The following is a 15,748-nucleotide window of genomic DNA, read 5'->3' as shown; positions in this document are numbered from 1 at the left end:
AGTTTTGTTCATGAACAACAATAAATCAGTCCATCAAAGTGTAAACCAAAAGCCGTTCAGCCTGTTAGTACCAATTGACTTTTTCTTTTATCCAAGTCATGTGATTGTCCCCCTTCCCCTTTCTCATAAAAATCCCTTGCTTTCCCCACACAAGCGACACATTTTTCTGTGCTGCCCGAATTGCAATTCTGAGACCCCAAATAAAGGCCTTTGTACTTTTTAATTTTGCCTCATTTTCCTCGGTTAACTTTTTTTTTTTTTTTTTTTTTTTTTTTTTGTATGTAAGGACCGGGGAGGGCAGAGAGGGAGACACAGAATCTGAAGCAGGATCCAGGTCCTGAGCTGTCAGCACAGAGTCTGAACTCAGGAGCCGTGATCATGACCTAAGCTGAAGTCAGACATTTAACCTACTGAGCCACCCAGGTGCCCCTCTCAGTTAACATTTCTGGTGTCAGAATGGTGTGGGATGGAAGTAACAAACCACTCTGACTCCTGCACCACCGCCGCAGTTGGATTTCAGGAAGGGTACCCTCCTGAGCAAATTGTGCTCTGCCTTCTCCCCAACCGGCTCTGAGTTCTGGTGGCAAATCTTCTTGGTTCCCAGTCTCCCATTTTTGGTTGAGGTGTCTTTCCGATGCCAGTTTCTATCTCTTTGATTTACAGAGATACGCTCTCTTCTCTGGTGATTCATTACTCAATGGGGTGTTTGGTTTCAAAGATGGCTGCTGGAGAGCAGCCCCTGTCTGGAAGCCCAGCTGTGTTTTTGTTCAAGTCTTGTAGGTCCATTTCTTGTAAGTTTCTGGCTCCTTGGCCCAATCTGACTGAAAATTACTTGTTACAATGGCCACTTTGGGCATCTTTGGAGATTCCAAAATTAATGTATTTGCATGCACAACTGGAAAATGAAAACAAAACCAAGCATCTAGGGTGGGAAGCATTATTTAAATTGGTATTTGGAGTGTCCAAGAATTAAATAATCTAAACTTGCTTCCTCATAATAACGCTAAACTTTCTAAAGCTAACTGTAACCGCTTCCAACGAGGATCTAAACTAGGAAAGCTTATGGAGTCTTCTGAGCTAACCCTTGTTGCTCGTCTTCAACCTTCTCCCTCTGCTCTCCACCCATATGAAATCCCAGCCTAGCTGAACTCCCATTCTATAATGACAGCCGAGGGGTTCCCCTAGATCCTCCTGTCATCCAAAACTCCTTCTAAAGTTAAACCTAATGAAGGAGGCTCTGAAACGTCATCAGTTATTCTCCTTGGACTAAGGCAGAATTACAAGCCATTTCCAAGGGCTTGCCAATGCCTTTGAAGACCCTCTAGGATTTGCTAAGGAATTCAGTTTATTTAGATCTGTGAACCTGGTTATTCTAACCTTTATTGACTTATCTATATGCTTGTGAATGGTGGCCATGCAAGAAAATGGATGGGAAAACTAGGCTACACATAGTATTTGGATGATTTTTCTAAGTGAAAAGGCTACAGGAAAAAAAAAAAAACAGAAGCTTTTAAGCCAACTGAAGAATTACATAAAACTATTCCTGGGTTTTTCCAAAGACCACAGATTAGAGAAAAATTCAGCAATGTGCTCCACGGCCAGATGAACCTGATTTTGATTGTTATGATAGACAGGAAAAAACTTTTAAACAATACTCTGATATTGACAAGATTAACCATGAAATCTCCTTTTAATTTAACTCCATCATTGCTAACAGGTTAGAAGGTGAACTCAGTACTTTAGTTAAATGACAGCAACTCAGCCAGGCCACTATGGAGCCTCATGATCTGGTTAATTTGGTTGACCAGTTATCTCGCACCACAGAATGAGCAGCGAAAAAGAAAGGACACACAAGTCCAAGCTTCTCAGATCATGCGTCTCCAATGACAATTAACAATCCCCAGAAATTGCCAAAATCTTCAGGGTCTTTCTCATGTCAAAGGTGTTTGCGATTACTGCAGAAGAACCTGGCCGTTGGAAGAGGCTTGCTGCAAAACGTCAAGACAAAGTCAGTGGCAAGAGCCTCAGAGCACTTTCCCCTCTAAGGATACTAGCAGCGGGGAAGAATGCTCATATGGCAGAACAGGGTGGCTCTGAAGACAGGAGGGGGGTCTTCCCAAGACTTCAAACTCACACCTTAGGGGAAATACATCTTATTATCGGGAATGAGGTGAAAGGAGCTCTTATGGTCATGAGAGCAACACCATCAGTTTTCCAACCCACCAGCCTCTCTGTCCTGCTTCCTCGGAGTACAGAAACACTACAAATGGTGGGAGTGGCTAATACCCCAGGACAGTTTTTAAATCCTAACCTATCCCTTTTTCAGCTGGGGCCTTTACAAGGCACTCATGGATTCCTTCTGGTCCCTGAATAGGAATTCACCTGTTAGGCCACAATTTTCTTGAGACTTATCAAGCACACATTTCCTTCTCTCAAAAAGGGTAAATCCTTTTTTTTAAAAAAAAGTTTGGGGAGCCTGGGTGGCCCAGTATGTTGAGCTCCTGACTCTTGATTTCAGCTCAGGTCATGACCTCACCATTTGTGAGAAGGAGCCTTGCATCAGGGCAGAGCCTGCTTGGGATTCTCTTTCTCTCTCTCTCTCTCTCTCTCTCTCTCTCTCTCTCTCTCAAAATAAACAAATACTTTTTTGAAGTGAAATAAATAAATAAATAAATAAATAAATAAATAAATCGAAAGTGGGTGCCTGGTTGGCTTAGTCAGCGGAGCACCCAACTCTTGATCTCAGGGTCATGGGTTCAAGCCCCATGTTGGGTGTAGAGATTTCTTAAAAGTTGGGGAGAGGGGGACGGAGGGTGTTTTTGGAAATAGCAAAACAGCACACAAAAAATTCTACACAAAAGGAGCCTCCATCAATACCTTGCTTTTCTGTAATTCAAAACCTATAGCACCCCCCCCCGCCCCCACCACCGCCCCGGACACTGTCCCTGACACCCTTTGGTCCAAGTCCTGCTGACATCAGACGCATATACACTCTGCCCCTTCCATCCGGATGATCAGATTGATCATTCCAAACCACTCCCTGACATTACACAGTCTGAAGCCTTTGAAGGGATTAAGCCTATAATTGAGGAATATATATATAGGTTTGATTATTCCGTGCACGAGTCCTTATAAAATGCCAATTCTTCCCATATCAAAACCTCGTGGTGGAGGATGGAGATTTGTACAGGACCTCGGAGCACTAAATAACATTGTTCACACCACGCACTCGTGCCTCGCCCTCACACTTTACTCTCCGCTATCCCCCCAGACAGCAAATCACAGTAGTGGATTGGTGTACTGCCCTCTTCAGTACGCCTATGCACGCAGAGAGCCAATTTTTGTTTGCCATCAGCTGGGAAGGAAAAAAAAAATATACCTGGACAGTCGGATCTCGAGGTGACACTGAGAGCCCTACTTATTTTCCCCAAACCTTAAAAGCAGATGTCGCTGATGTAACCTTCCCGCAAAATTCTACTTATTCTAAGATGTGCACCTCTTCTTTGCTCCCCTCCATAAAGAGTGGGTCCAACTGACAGTATCCACCTGTTAAAATAGCTAAAAAAGGACGAAGGTACCAAAAGAAAAAATTACAAGTTAAAATGCCCTAAATTCCCTCCCAGCTTGCACTCTGTCTCTCTCTCTTTCAAAAATAAAAATTTTAAATGCCCCAAGCCGGCGGATGGGGGTGGAGGTGGAGAAAATAATAAATTAAAAAAAAAAAAATAGGGGCACCTGGGTGGCTCAGCCGGTTAAGCATCTGACTTCAGCTCAGGTCATGATCTCATGGTTCGTGAGCTCGAGCCCCGCATCAGGCTCTGGACTGACAGCTTTGAGCCTGGAGTCTGCTTTGGATGCTGGGTCTCCTTCTCTCTCTGCCCCTCCCCTGCTCGCTCTCTCTCTCTCTCTCTCTCTCTCAAAAAAGAATAAACATTGGGGGGGAAATGTAAAAATAAATAAATAAAATGCCCCAAGTTAAATATTTGGGATATGTCATTAGCAGACAAGGATTTTCTCTTCAATCCTGAAATAAGAAGCATTGGCTCCTTTCCCCTTCCTCAAACCAAACGACAGTTGTGGGGATTCCTGGGACCAGCTGGATATTGCTAAAGTGGGATTCCTAATTTCTCTGCTATTGCTCAATCTTTAAATGTCTTACTTAAGGCACTCCAACCTAGAGCCCTTCCACTGGTTTCCTCAAAAACCAACCACAGGCTTTTGAGGAGGTGAAACAGCTCACTCCATCCCTGCTCTGGGGCACCCCAATGATCAACTGTCCTTCTTCCTCTTTGTTCACAAACGTGAAGGTAACGCTTTAGGAATTTTGACATAGAGACACGAAGACCAACACGGGTCTACACGACAACCGCAGTAGTGTAATAGCTGGGCCAAAGAGTAAATGCCATTGTAATTTGTATAGATATTGCCAAACTGCACTCCCTAAGAGCTACCCCAGTCCTACATGATCTCTCCATTTGGCCTGGGCTTCCTCAAAGAATGGTGGCTGGGTTCAAAGCAACAAGCATCTCAGGGCACTTGGCTGGCTCAGTTGGAAGGGCATGCAATTCTTGATCTCAGGGTTGTGAGTTTGAGCCCCACGTTGGGTGTAGAGATCACTAAATAAATAAATAGAAACTCAGGGGGAAAAAATGGATCCCAAGAGAACCAGGTGGAATCTGTTTCACCTTTTATGACTTTGCCTCAGAAGTCACATAGTGTCATTTCCTCCATAGTCACATATTCAAGGATAGGGACATAGATCATACCTTTCCTTGAGGCGTGTCAATGTCACATTTTAAGAATAGCACATAGAGTGGAAGATCTTCTATCATCCTGGAAAATTTCAATTGCCCACACAACTCTTTCTGTTCTTTTTACTAAATCCATGTAAATACAACTTGAACAAAGAATTCTTTAAGATTTCAAAACACTATAGGGGCACCTGGGTGGCTCAGTTGAGCATCTGACTTCAGTTCAGGTCATGATCTCACAGTTTGTGGGTTCGAGCCCCACATCAACTCTGGGCTGACAGGTCAGAGCCCAGAGCCTGCTTTGGATTCTGTGTCTCCATCTCTCTCTGCCCCTCCCCCGCTCATGCTCTGTCTCTCAAAAATAAGTAAATGTTAAAAAAAATTTTTTTTTTGAAGACTTCAAAACACAATGAAATTGTTACCATGGCCCATGAAAAGAACTGTACTGGGTATTTTGTTTGCTCCTTTACAACCACCCTCCTCCAGTGTCCACCCACCCATTTGTGGGTATTCTGCACCCACAAATGCTGGCCCGTATGGACTACATCAATAAGCCCTCTTGTTTATTGCTCTCTTCTCATTGGGTCCTGCCAATGAGTGGCATCTACAGAAGAGAAGTCTGGGAGAAATGAGGTCAGGATACTTATTCCCTGCCTGGATTATGGTTGCATTTCTTTACTCACAGCCTCTGTCTGAAGACCCTCCCCCATCCTGTCCTTCCCTTGCCTCTTTAGGATTAGGGGTAGGAATGGCTTCCCCCTGCTTCTAGCCCTGGAATGCTTCACTTTCTTTTGCTGGTTTCTCTTAACCCAGTCTACAGCTTTGTAAACAGCCCTTTCATTAAACTCTCCTTAAGTACTTGGTTTTGGTTTCTAGGGCTCTGACATAATATTTTGCAAAACCTGTTAATTCTGATGTGATCTTACTGAAAATAATTTTGCCACTGACATTTCAAGCCTAAAGAATAGAAATACTTGTAAGACTCCTCTTTCAATTCATTCATGATACAGAAAAAACAAAGGCCTACATTTGCTGCTTTAAAACTGGTTAAGAAACCTGTCTCATTTAAATTAACACTATCAAACAAGTAATTCCACACTTGTTTAATTACACGTAAGTAAACGCAACAAAGCAGAAAGTATGAAGAGCTATAAGAGGGGACACTGACCCTTCAGGGGGTGGTGGTTAGGGCTTTCCTGAAGAAAGACACTTAAGAAAATCTCAGACAGGAGGAGACACATCTAATGCCAACTGATTAAAAATCAGCAGTTCTCATCATTTGCTGCGGGTCAGGTGACTAATCACAGATACTTGATCCATATTATCTAATTTGTCCTCAAGCTGCTATGTTGACATGGGTATTGCTGTATTATTTTTCATAGATGATGAACCAAAGAATAGACTAATTTGTCAATAAATAAGAGCGATTATACAGTTCATTATTGAGTGAATGGACAGATGTACAAAGAATGCTGTTCTGTGCAGAATTTTCCGAAGAAAGTCAAAGCCTCAAATTAATCCAAGAAATCTTACCGCATCATGAAGATGCTCGAGATCCCAAATAACAACCCCCAATCAATTTGTTCCTTCTTTTCGATTCGTTACTCAGAAATCTGAACTACAAGGCTGGTCAGTTGACGGGCACAACCTGGGCTCTGGGTCGCTTTCTCATACATTTGGTGGCTTATTCCCTTTTTTCCCTCTTCCTCCTCTTTACCTCCCCAGCGCCGTTGACGCCCAGTCTCCGGTTTTACCCACGTCGACCTGGTGGCTCCACTCAAGGCGCCTGCGCACAGGCCTGGCCCAATCGGACACCACCCAGGGCTGCGGCGGGCGGGGATTGGTTCCTCATGTCCCAAAGAAGCAGAAAGGGGCGGGGTTTCTCCGGAAACCTGTGGCGCCTAGCCGCCGGAAGTGAGCAAGAGAGTCAGAAAAGTTGTTTGTTGTCGCCGGAAGTGTGGAGGATAAGGCGCTGTCGGGTGATGGCTGCGGAGGCTGAGGATAAGGTGGGTGGCAGGCTTTGTCCAGGGGTCTGGGATAGGAGCGTCTGCGGGTGGAGGTTTGGCCTAGACGTCGAGGCGATGCCAGAGAGGGAGGCGCACACACCGTGGGGCCGGCGGGGGGAATCGGCCTGGGCCGCCCGGGCTCCAGCGGGTCCTCCTCGCCGCAGGTGCCGGTGGACTGCGCGGAAGAAGGGGAGCTGCCCCCAGCTGCGGCCACGGAGCTGGCCGCCCAGAAGCGCGAACAGAGGCTGCGCAAATTCCGGGAGCTGCACCTGAAGCGGGTGAGTGGCCCCGGAGGCATCCGAGACCCGTCACCCAGGCAGGCCCGTGCGCGTTTGCGGAGGGACGGGGAAGCCGCACCGGCGCGCCTGACAGACCCGCAGGGCAGAGGGAGATCTTTCCCGGCGGACCGCAACCCCGGGAGCACACTGGAATCACTTGGAGAACTTTTAAAAAATGTTCATGCTTAGGCCTCACTTCCAGTGTCCTATTTAATCAGTTTCTCGACCCAGACATTGGTATTCTTCTTTTTAATTTTTTTTTTAATGTTTATTTACTTTTGACAGAGAGAGAGAAAGAGAGACAGAGCATGAGTGAGGGAGGGGCAGAGAGAGAGGGAGACAGAATCTGAAACAGGCTCCAGGCTCTGAGCGGTCAGCACAGAGCCCGACGCGGGGCTCGAACTCAGAAACCATGAGATCATGACCTGAGCCGAAGTCAGATGCTCAACTGACTGAGCCACCCAGGTGCCCCTGGTATTCTTCTTTTTAATCGACCTCTCCCTGGACCCTCCTCTCAGCCCGTTTCTGTCAAACCCTTCTTTTTATGGAGGGGGGATACCGCGGACCAGAAATGGAAAGGAGTTTGTTGTCACACAGCAAGTTGGCTAGTCATTCATTTGTACAAAAAGTGCCCACCACCCACACCGTCCCCCCAGCTTCTAATGTGCCATAGCCAATTAGATAGTGCGGGTACTTTGGCAAATAGGAGAAGTCTTCTGCCTGGTTATGGAGGCAGGTCCATAACCAATAATGACTCCACGACTTGTAAATGCCATTTTAGAGGGAGGAACAAAGTGTCTCAAATACAGAGAAGGGGAAAAAAAAAAAACAACTAAAGACTGATGGGACAACTAAGCTGCTTGAAAGATGAGTAGGATATTATCAGACAAGGAGTTGGGAGGGAGAGGTATCGTAGGAACTAGTGGAAACGCAGAGTCCTCATTAGGGTTGGGGGTGGGGGGGGCCTGCAGGCCGCTGGAGACAGGGTATGTGTGAGGAACGTAGTTACCCGTGTTTGTCCAGAAGAACTCCATCTGAAAACTAGTCAAACACACATACTTCATTTGAAACCCTCTGTAGGGAATAGGGTGGATGACGCGTGAAGAATAATATAATTTGAACCTCACCCTTTTGCAGTCGTTCACGAATCACTGGATCTAGGTAATCAGTAACTGCAAACATCACAAAAAGGGAGCAAATCAGAGATTGCTTGTGTCTTGATGGAAGTATAGAACACTAGTTCCATATAATAGAGTTGTTAAAAATAACCTGAATTGAATGAAACCACGAGACCTAAAATTTACAGTAAATACAGGGGTCAACGGAGTATGCGAAAGGACATCATAGGAAGGCAACTAGCACTTTGAGAAACAGAGGACGGTCAACCTGATCATTTTCGCAGTCCCCAAAAAAGCAGGGGGCAAAAAAAGAATGGAGAAGGAAAGTATAGATTAAATAAACGTTAGGAGATGTATTGACTAATCCCAATATGTGGAACTTGTCTGAATTCAAACTGTCAAAATAATGAAGCCTTGAGCCCATCAGGGAAATATGAACATTACAGGATGTTTGATATTAAGGTATTAATGATTTGGGGAACGTGATGATGGTATTGTTGTTAAAGAGGTGTTAAAATACTTATAGGTGGGGGGGAGGGGAAAGCGTCAGAAATCAAAAAATTTGAGTCTTGGCCTAACTCTGCCACTAACTCTGAGCTAAACACTTTCTCAGCTTCATAAACAATAGGGGAATTAGGTTGGAGTCCTCATATCACCTTCATGGTTTATACATGTGACCACCTGCCTGCTTGTCCAGTGTTTTTCTTTAAATTGCTATTTAAATTTAATATTGCTATTTCAATGGTAATTTAAAATTTTTTATGTCTTTTTAATCTGTAGGTTTGCTTTTCATCTTTTCTGTTTCTAGGTTTTGTTTTGTCTTGGAGTTTTGTGTTTTGTTTGTTTTGAGTTCTGGGAAGTCATTCTGTTTAATTTGGTTGGTAAAAAGATTGGTTTTTTTGTAGTTTTCCAGTCAAGATTTTGTGGTTGCATTCTGATGGTGTCTCGTGCCCCGCTTGTTTTTAAAAGGTGTTAAGAAAGGTGTCTTCATGGGGCACCTGGGTGGCTCAGTTGGTTAAACATCTGACTCTTGGTAAAGCTATAGATACAGGTGTTTACCTCCTAATCTCCCGCTCCCTAAAATTCCCCACCACGGATCCCCGCGTAAAATTCTCTAGTGACTCTCTTCCTTTCAGGATAAAATCCAAAATGTTTGCTTTGGACGCCTGCCATACTAGGAGACAGGTCATGTCTATTTAGATTTGTTTCCATACCTGGGCTGACAAATTTTGTGTCCTGGTGGTAGAATGAAGCTCGAAAGTTAAACCACCAAGAAGTTGTGGAGGAAGACAAAAGACTTAAATTGCCTGCAAACTGGGAAGCTAAAAAAGCTCGTCTCGAATGGGAGTTACAGGAAGAAGAAAAGAAAAAAGTAAGTACAGTCCGATCCTCCACAAGCTGTGGATTCCAGGGCGTGTTGTGTTTTGTCACGACAGCATAGGGCATGGGAGGTAAGCATTCTGGCTCCGGTCTCCTCAGCTGCCCCTTAGAGAGCTGTGAGAATAAAATACGTGGAACACTTAACGTGTCTGTGAGCTACAGTAACAAAAGCTCCAACAATAAGAAACTGTAGGGGCGCCTGGGTGGCTCAGTCGGTTGAGCGTCCGACTTCGGCTCAGGTCATGATCTCGAGGTTTGTGAATTCGAGCCCCGCGTCGGGCTCTGTGCTGACAGCTCGGAACCTGGAGTCTGTTTCGGATTCTGTGTCTCCCCCTCTCTCTGCCCCTCCCATGCTCATGCTCTGTCTCTCTCTGTCTCTCAATAATAAATAAACGTTAAGAAAAAAAATTTTTTTTAGGAAACCGTAAAGCTCATGAGTCTCCCCTGTGTCAGTTCCTGGTTGAGCAGCTCAAGTGACCTGGCCTGATCCAGCTGCAGGGGAGGTTGGGAAATGGGCAGCCCTGAGCCCAGGAAGGAGGGGAGAAAGCATTTCAGTAGACACCTAATGTGTCCACCACAGCTGTTTTTGGTGTCGTTACAGATGTATTACTTCTTAGAGATCATAGCAAATTCCACAGTTTTCTTTTCAGGCTAATCGACTTACAGTCTTGATAGCAGTCATGTTTTTCCCCCTTTTTAGGAATGTGCCGCAAGAGGGGAAGACTATGAGAAAGTGAAGCTGCTGGAGATCAGTGCGGAAGATGCGGAAAGATGGGAGAGGAAAAAGAAGAGGAAAAACCCTGACCTGGGATTCTCAGGTAAAGCTGGCTTTTATTTCATTGAATGTGCCTCTTAATAACAGGGCTACTAATGCCCCATCTAAAACAGTCTGGGCTCTCATTTTAGATTATGCTGCTGCCCAGTTACGCCAGTATCATCGGCTGACCAAGCAGATCAAACCTGACATGGAGACATATGAAAGACTGAGAGAAAAACAGTAAGTCAGTGTGACTTAATAGTGTTTTTTTGGGTTTTTTTTTTTAGAAAGAGTGTGAGCAGGGCAGAGAGAGAGAAATTCTCTTAAGTAGTCTCCATGCCCAGCACGGAGCCCAACATGGGGCTCAATCCCATCACCCTGGGATCCCCACGACCCTGAGATCATGACCTGAGCCAAAATCAAGAGTTGGACGCTCAACCGACTGAGTCACCCAAGCACCCCAATAGCGTATTCTTTATATGTTACTGGAAGGGCTTGAATTTAAGAGTGCTGATTCTGGAGCTTTGCTTCCTGGCCTTGAGTTCTGGTTCCACCACTTACTAGACCTGTCATACCGTTTTTCTCCCTGTTTCCTCATCTGTATACAGGAAATAATAGTAGTGTTTATCTCCTAGGATTATTGTGAAGATGAAATGTATTCATACGGCGTACTTAATGTTTGACACATAGTACTGTGTCATCATCCTCATGATTATTATTGTTGCTATTCTGTGTCCCTTACCCGTGCACTTGGGCAGTAAGCATTGCTAAGCTACACTTTCTTTCCCTAAGACAGGTAGTGTGCTTAAGGTCAAGACTGTCTCAGTGTGGAGAGAGCACTGAGTTGGGCAGAGGACACCATGTTTTCATTCAAGCTCTTTCATTTGTATGAACTCGGCCTCCCTTTGTGTCCATTAGCCTCTGGTCCTCAGCTGGCACCTCATTTGGGTACTGGAGTATATAATTTCTTAAATATCTTCTTTTAGGTCTGATTTCTATTTCTTTGAAATCAACTCTGATCACAAAGATTTCCATTTTTGCCCACTAAACATTGTCCAGTTCTGATGGCATAGAATCTCTATGGTGTTACTTACACCCCGCTCTTTCTCAGTGGAGAGGAGTTCTACCCAACATCCAACAGTCTTCTTCACGGAACACACGTGCCTTCCACAGAAGAAATTGATAGGATGGTCATAGACTTGGAAAAGCAGTAAGTACTATAATGCAGCCTTCAGCTTTGTACTGATTTCATGCCTCGTGACAAAAGTAACTTCATGGTCTTCAAGTGTAGCAATGGGGTAGAGAGTAAGGAGGACTTGAATTACTAGTTTGAAGAGTGGTCCCATTGACCATCACTTGTGTATTTGTGTTTTGAATAGGATAATTAGGCAGAACCAGCAGTATACTATAAACTCTGAAAGTAGTGTAATATATCACTGCCCTTGTATTTCAACATGACCCTGGGTTATTTCCCAATCTGAAGACTAGATCTGAAGTAAAGTACTATTGACTTATAAATTCAGGAAAGCTCACTGAACCCATTTCTTTATGTAGAATTTTCTAACGATACTGCCTTCCATCTTAACTATGAGAACAAAAAAAGCAGCTTGGAATTTTGTATATTTGTCTCCATTACTGAATTTTATATTCTTAACTATTTGAGCAGGTTTTATTAATATCAAAAAAGAAAGTAATTTTGAATGTTATAAATTTTTCTTCCTCTAGAATTGAAAAACGAGACAAATATAGCCGGAGACGTCCTTATAATGATGATGCAGACATCGACTACATTAATGAAAGGAATGCTAAATTCAACAAGAAAGCAGAAAGATTCTATGGGAAATATACAGCTGAAATTAAACAGAATTTGGAAAGAGGAACAGCAGTCTAATCTCCTTCAGGAACTGTTTTGACTGTCAAATTGTAACAGTAAATCAGGGCTCTATTAGCTCTCTTTTTGACTATTCATTTTCACTCTTATATATATATATTTATTATTCACTTGTTTCAGAAAAAAATATGTCTTGTGTTTTCTGTATTCAAAGTGTGTGCTTCGTGTGTGCATCCTGCTGGGCTTTATTCCTAGTTACAAATGTGAATAGAATCATCATCCTCCTTAGATTCGTCCTGTTGGACTTGACCTACAGTTGAACTTGGGAGCTTCAGAGATAGAATGTTACATTGGTACTAACTCTTCTTGTAAGCTATGGTAGGTGGTGAAAGGAAGGGGACAGTGGCTCCTGGAAATTCACCTTCAGCCCCCCTACCCAGCAGCAGTCACAATTAACAGGTGCTTGCCTATCCCATGCTCTACCCCATGGCCCACGTACATTTATGGGGCAAGCACAGAAGGTAGGAACCTGATTCTCTAATGACATTTTGTAAATACACCTTTTTCAAAAAGCAAATTTCCTTGGAAGAAGGTAAATTAAAACATTTGTTGGTCAAAGTATTAGTAAAACTTACATAATACAATCTTTTTTTAAAGCCTAGTTGAAATGTTAACCTTATTTCAACTGTTAATTAGGACATGTAGTTTCAGTAGTAATTATGGGAAATATGGGACAGAAAACCTGAACGTCTGGAGTATCCCATAAAAGTAGAGATCGTGTCAGTTTACGTGACTAAAAAGACTAGGACTGGGATCAGTAAGTTGGGCACACCAGTATTTAGTGAACCAGTATTTATGAACATGAAAAGATGCTCCCATCTAGAGAGGCTTGTAGAAGGCAGAGAAAAAATCCAGCATGTACATACTATTTACACTTGCCTCTGCAGAATGCAAACAGAAACAGTAACTTTGACTTCCTTTTCAAAACAATTCAAGACAAATACTCATGCTGCCCAATCTTCTCAAAAAGGTAATAATCTGCCAGTTGTATGAGGTTCTCCAGTATTTTCAAAGAAAACATATACCATAGTACTAAGGGGAAAAGAGGAAGGAAAGACTAGTTGGGATAGGTTTCAGAGAAGTCCTAATAACCTGGATTTAAAGGAAAAATAGATTTCTCTAAAGGAGAAAAGCACTCCCAACAGCCACTGCTGCTTCAAGCAAGAGATGTGTGATTTGAGGACTACTCTGAAGGTGACTGGATGTTCAAAGTCACCCATTCTAACAGGCAATAGCAATCATAATAATTAATATACACAGTTCAGAGTAAGAAAAGTTCATCTTGAAGAGCTGATGGGGTAGGCACTGGAGAAGAGCTCAGGAAATTGATCTTTGGTTAGTAGATGGTAGTTAAAGGCAGACAGTGGAGGAAGTTGCCAAGAGAGCCTGTAGAGGGAGAAGCAGGCCAAGGATAAATCCTAACAACGGGCAGGGCAAAGGACAAAGGGCCAGTGTAGAAAATGGAAGAGGTCAAAATAACAAATGCGTGTAAATCCCTGAAGGAAATTTTGAGGACTTTTATAAAGAAAGCATTAAAAGTAAGCACTCTTAAAGATGACATTTTACTAAACTTAATAGAGGCTTACGGCAAACAAGGCGAAAGAACAGCATGCTACTGTGAGTTAACATGATTTCTCTAGTTTACGCCTTAAGAAAAAAACAAAGCGTTAACACCTGAACCTATACATAGGGCTGTGCTTTCCAAAATGGTGGTCACCTACCATATGATCATCTACTGATCCCCTGAAAAAGTGGCCAGGACAAATTCAGGTATGCTTTAAGTCTAAAGTACATGCTGGATCCCAATACTTGGTACAAAAAAAAGCAAAAGAGCACTATTTATTGTAACATTGAAATGCTATCTTAGATACACTGGGGTAAAAAAATTACACTACTTTTTTTACCTTTTTTTTAATGTTTATTTTTGAGAGAGAGACAGAGTGTGAGCAGGGGAGGGGCAGAGAGAGAGGGAGACACAGAATCTGAAGCAGGCTCTGGGCTCTGAGCTGTCAACACAGAACCTGATGCAGGACTCAAACCCATGAACCTGAGCTGAAGTTGGACATTTAACCAGTTGAGCCACCCAAGCCCCCCTGTTTTACTTTTTGCAATGTGGTTCTTATTTCCCCTGGATAGCACTGATTTTGTCTCTTGGTACAATTTTTCACCATCAGGACCATCTATGCTGCCCACCAGTTATACAGTGATAGGTTATCTATCACACCTGGGCAACTGCATCCCACTAATGATGGCCAGTCTGGGTTTACACACACACAGACACACACACATTGTAAGTTATCTTCTGTGTTACAAAGCCCAAAAACTGACACCACCATAGACCTCACCATGCCCAACAGACAAGGTCAATTTAGACAACAGTAATAGTACACCTGACAGGACAATTAGAAAAAAGAAAAAGAAAAAGAAAAAAGGATATAAACTATACTCTCTTCAGGGCATTAGAAATAAAGAGAAAATGAGCCAACAGACTAAGAAATCAAAGAGGAAATAGCAAAGCCATTCAAGCATGCTAACAAGGTTGAAGGAAAAGCTAATGGTTAAAGAGGAAGGATCACTGTAGAAGCAGATGTCAGAAGGTGTAGATGCAGACCTTTCTTATATGTGAAGGGGTTTGGCTGAAGAATTATAGGACATGTCCAGTGACTTAGCTCATAAGGGCTAGTATATTTGAATACAGGTCATAATCAGGGTAAGTGTTGCTACCAGTGAAATGAAGGTAAAAAATGTCATTACCACATCATTCTTTCCCAAAGTCTCCCTCGCAAAGAAATCCTTTTGAGTTCTGCAACTGGGCTAAGGATACCAACTAAATACACTAACCAGGTGATCATGTTAACATTTTCAGTTACAACTCAAATCCTAATGTTTTACTGGACTTTGCTATAACCAGGCCAGTCTACCGATATTCTCTCGAGTTTCCTTAGAATAACAAACCCACCACAAACTCTTACTCCTTTATGAACACAGGTCACCCTCCCAATAACTATGGTTAACTTAGATATAAACTGGACGTGTTCACACACACAGGAGTGCTGCTGGCTTTAAGGATGAGAATGTAACCAAGCCATCATAAATAGGAATTACATGTCTAGGAATGTATCTAGGTCACTGTTTAAATTTTTCGTAAGGTCAGGGGTGTGCCTGGGTGGCTCATATCCAACTCTGGATTTCAGCTTGTCATGAGCTCTCGGTTTGATGGATTGAGCCCTAGTCAGGCTCCACACTGACAGCACAGGGAGCCTGCCTGAGATCTGATCTCTCCCTCTACCTCCCCTGCTGAGTTATTCTCTCAAAATAAACACACTTAAAAAATTTTAAAGCAGCTCTTTCCTATACAATGTTCTATGATAGAAGCATTCTATCTGTTCTCTCCAATAATACAGCCACTAGCCTTAACTTCAGAAGTGGTTAGTATGACTGAGAAACTAGGGGCAATCGGGTGGCTCAGTCCGTTAAGCGTCCGACTTCGGGTCGGGTCATGATCTCATGGTTCATGGGTTTGAACCCCACGTCAGGCTCTGTGCAGACAGCCCAGAGCCTAGAAGC

The 15,748-nt window shown here is 43.3% G+C and overlaps 1 protein-coding gene across 1 annotated transcript; it reads left to right on the top strand.

Annotated features, from left to right (window-relative positions):
• The first annotated feature begins 6,654 nt into the window (after nucleotides 1-6,654).
• On the top strand, nucleotides 6,655-12,249 carry LOC125912940 (pre-mRNA-splicing factor SYF2). The gene is made up of 7 exons (XM_049617775.1): nucleotides 6,655-6,757; nucleotides 6,922-7,035; nucleotides 9,400-9,525; nucleotides 10,234-10,351; nucleotides 10,440-10,530; nucleotides 11,402-11,500; nucleotides 12,016-12,249. Exons 1-7 carry the CDS (start codon nucleotides 6,734-6,736, stop codon nucleotides 12,179-12,181), a joined length of 738 nt encoding a protein of 245 aa, XP_049473732.1. The 5' UTR covers nucleotides 6,655-6,733; the 3' UTR covers nucleotides 12,182-12,249.
• Nucleotides 12,250-15,748: the final 3,499 nt, after the last annotated feature.

Source organism: Panthera uncia (assembly GCF_023721935.1).
Source record: "Panthera uncia isolate 11264 chromosome C1 unlocalized genomic scaffold, Puncia_PCG_1.0 HiC_scaffold_4, whole genome shotgun sequence".
Taxonomy (NCBI): domain Eukaryota; kingdom Metazoa; phylum Chordata; class Mammalia; order Carnivora; family Felidae; genus Panthera; species Panthera uncia.
The sequence above is the reverse complement of the archived record's forward strand: the minus strand, read 5'-3'. Positions and strand labels throughout refer to the sequence as shown.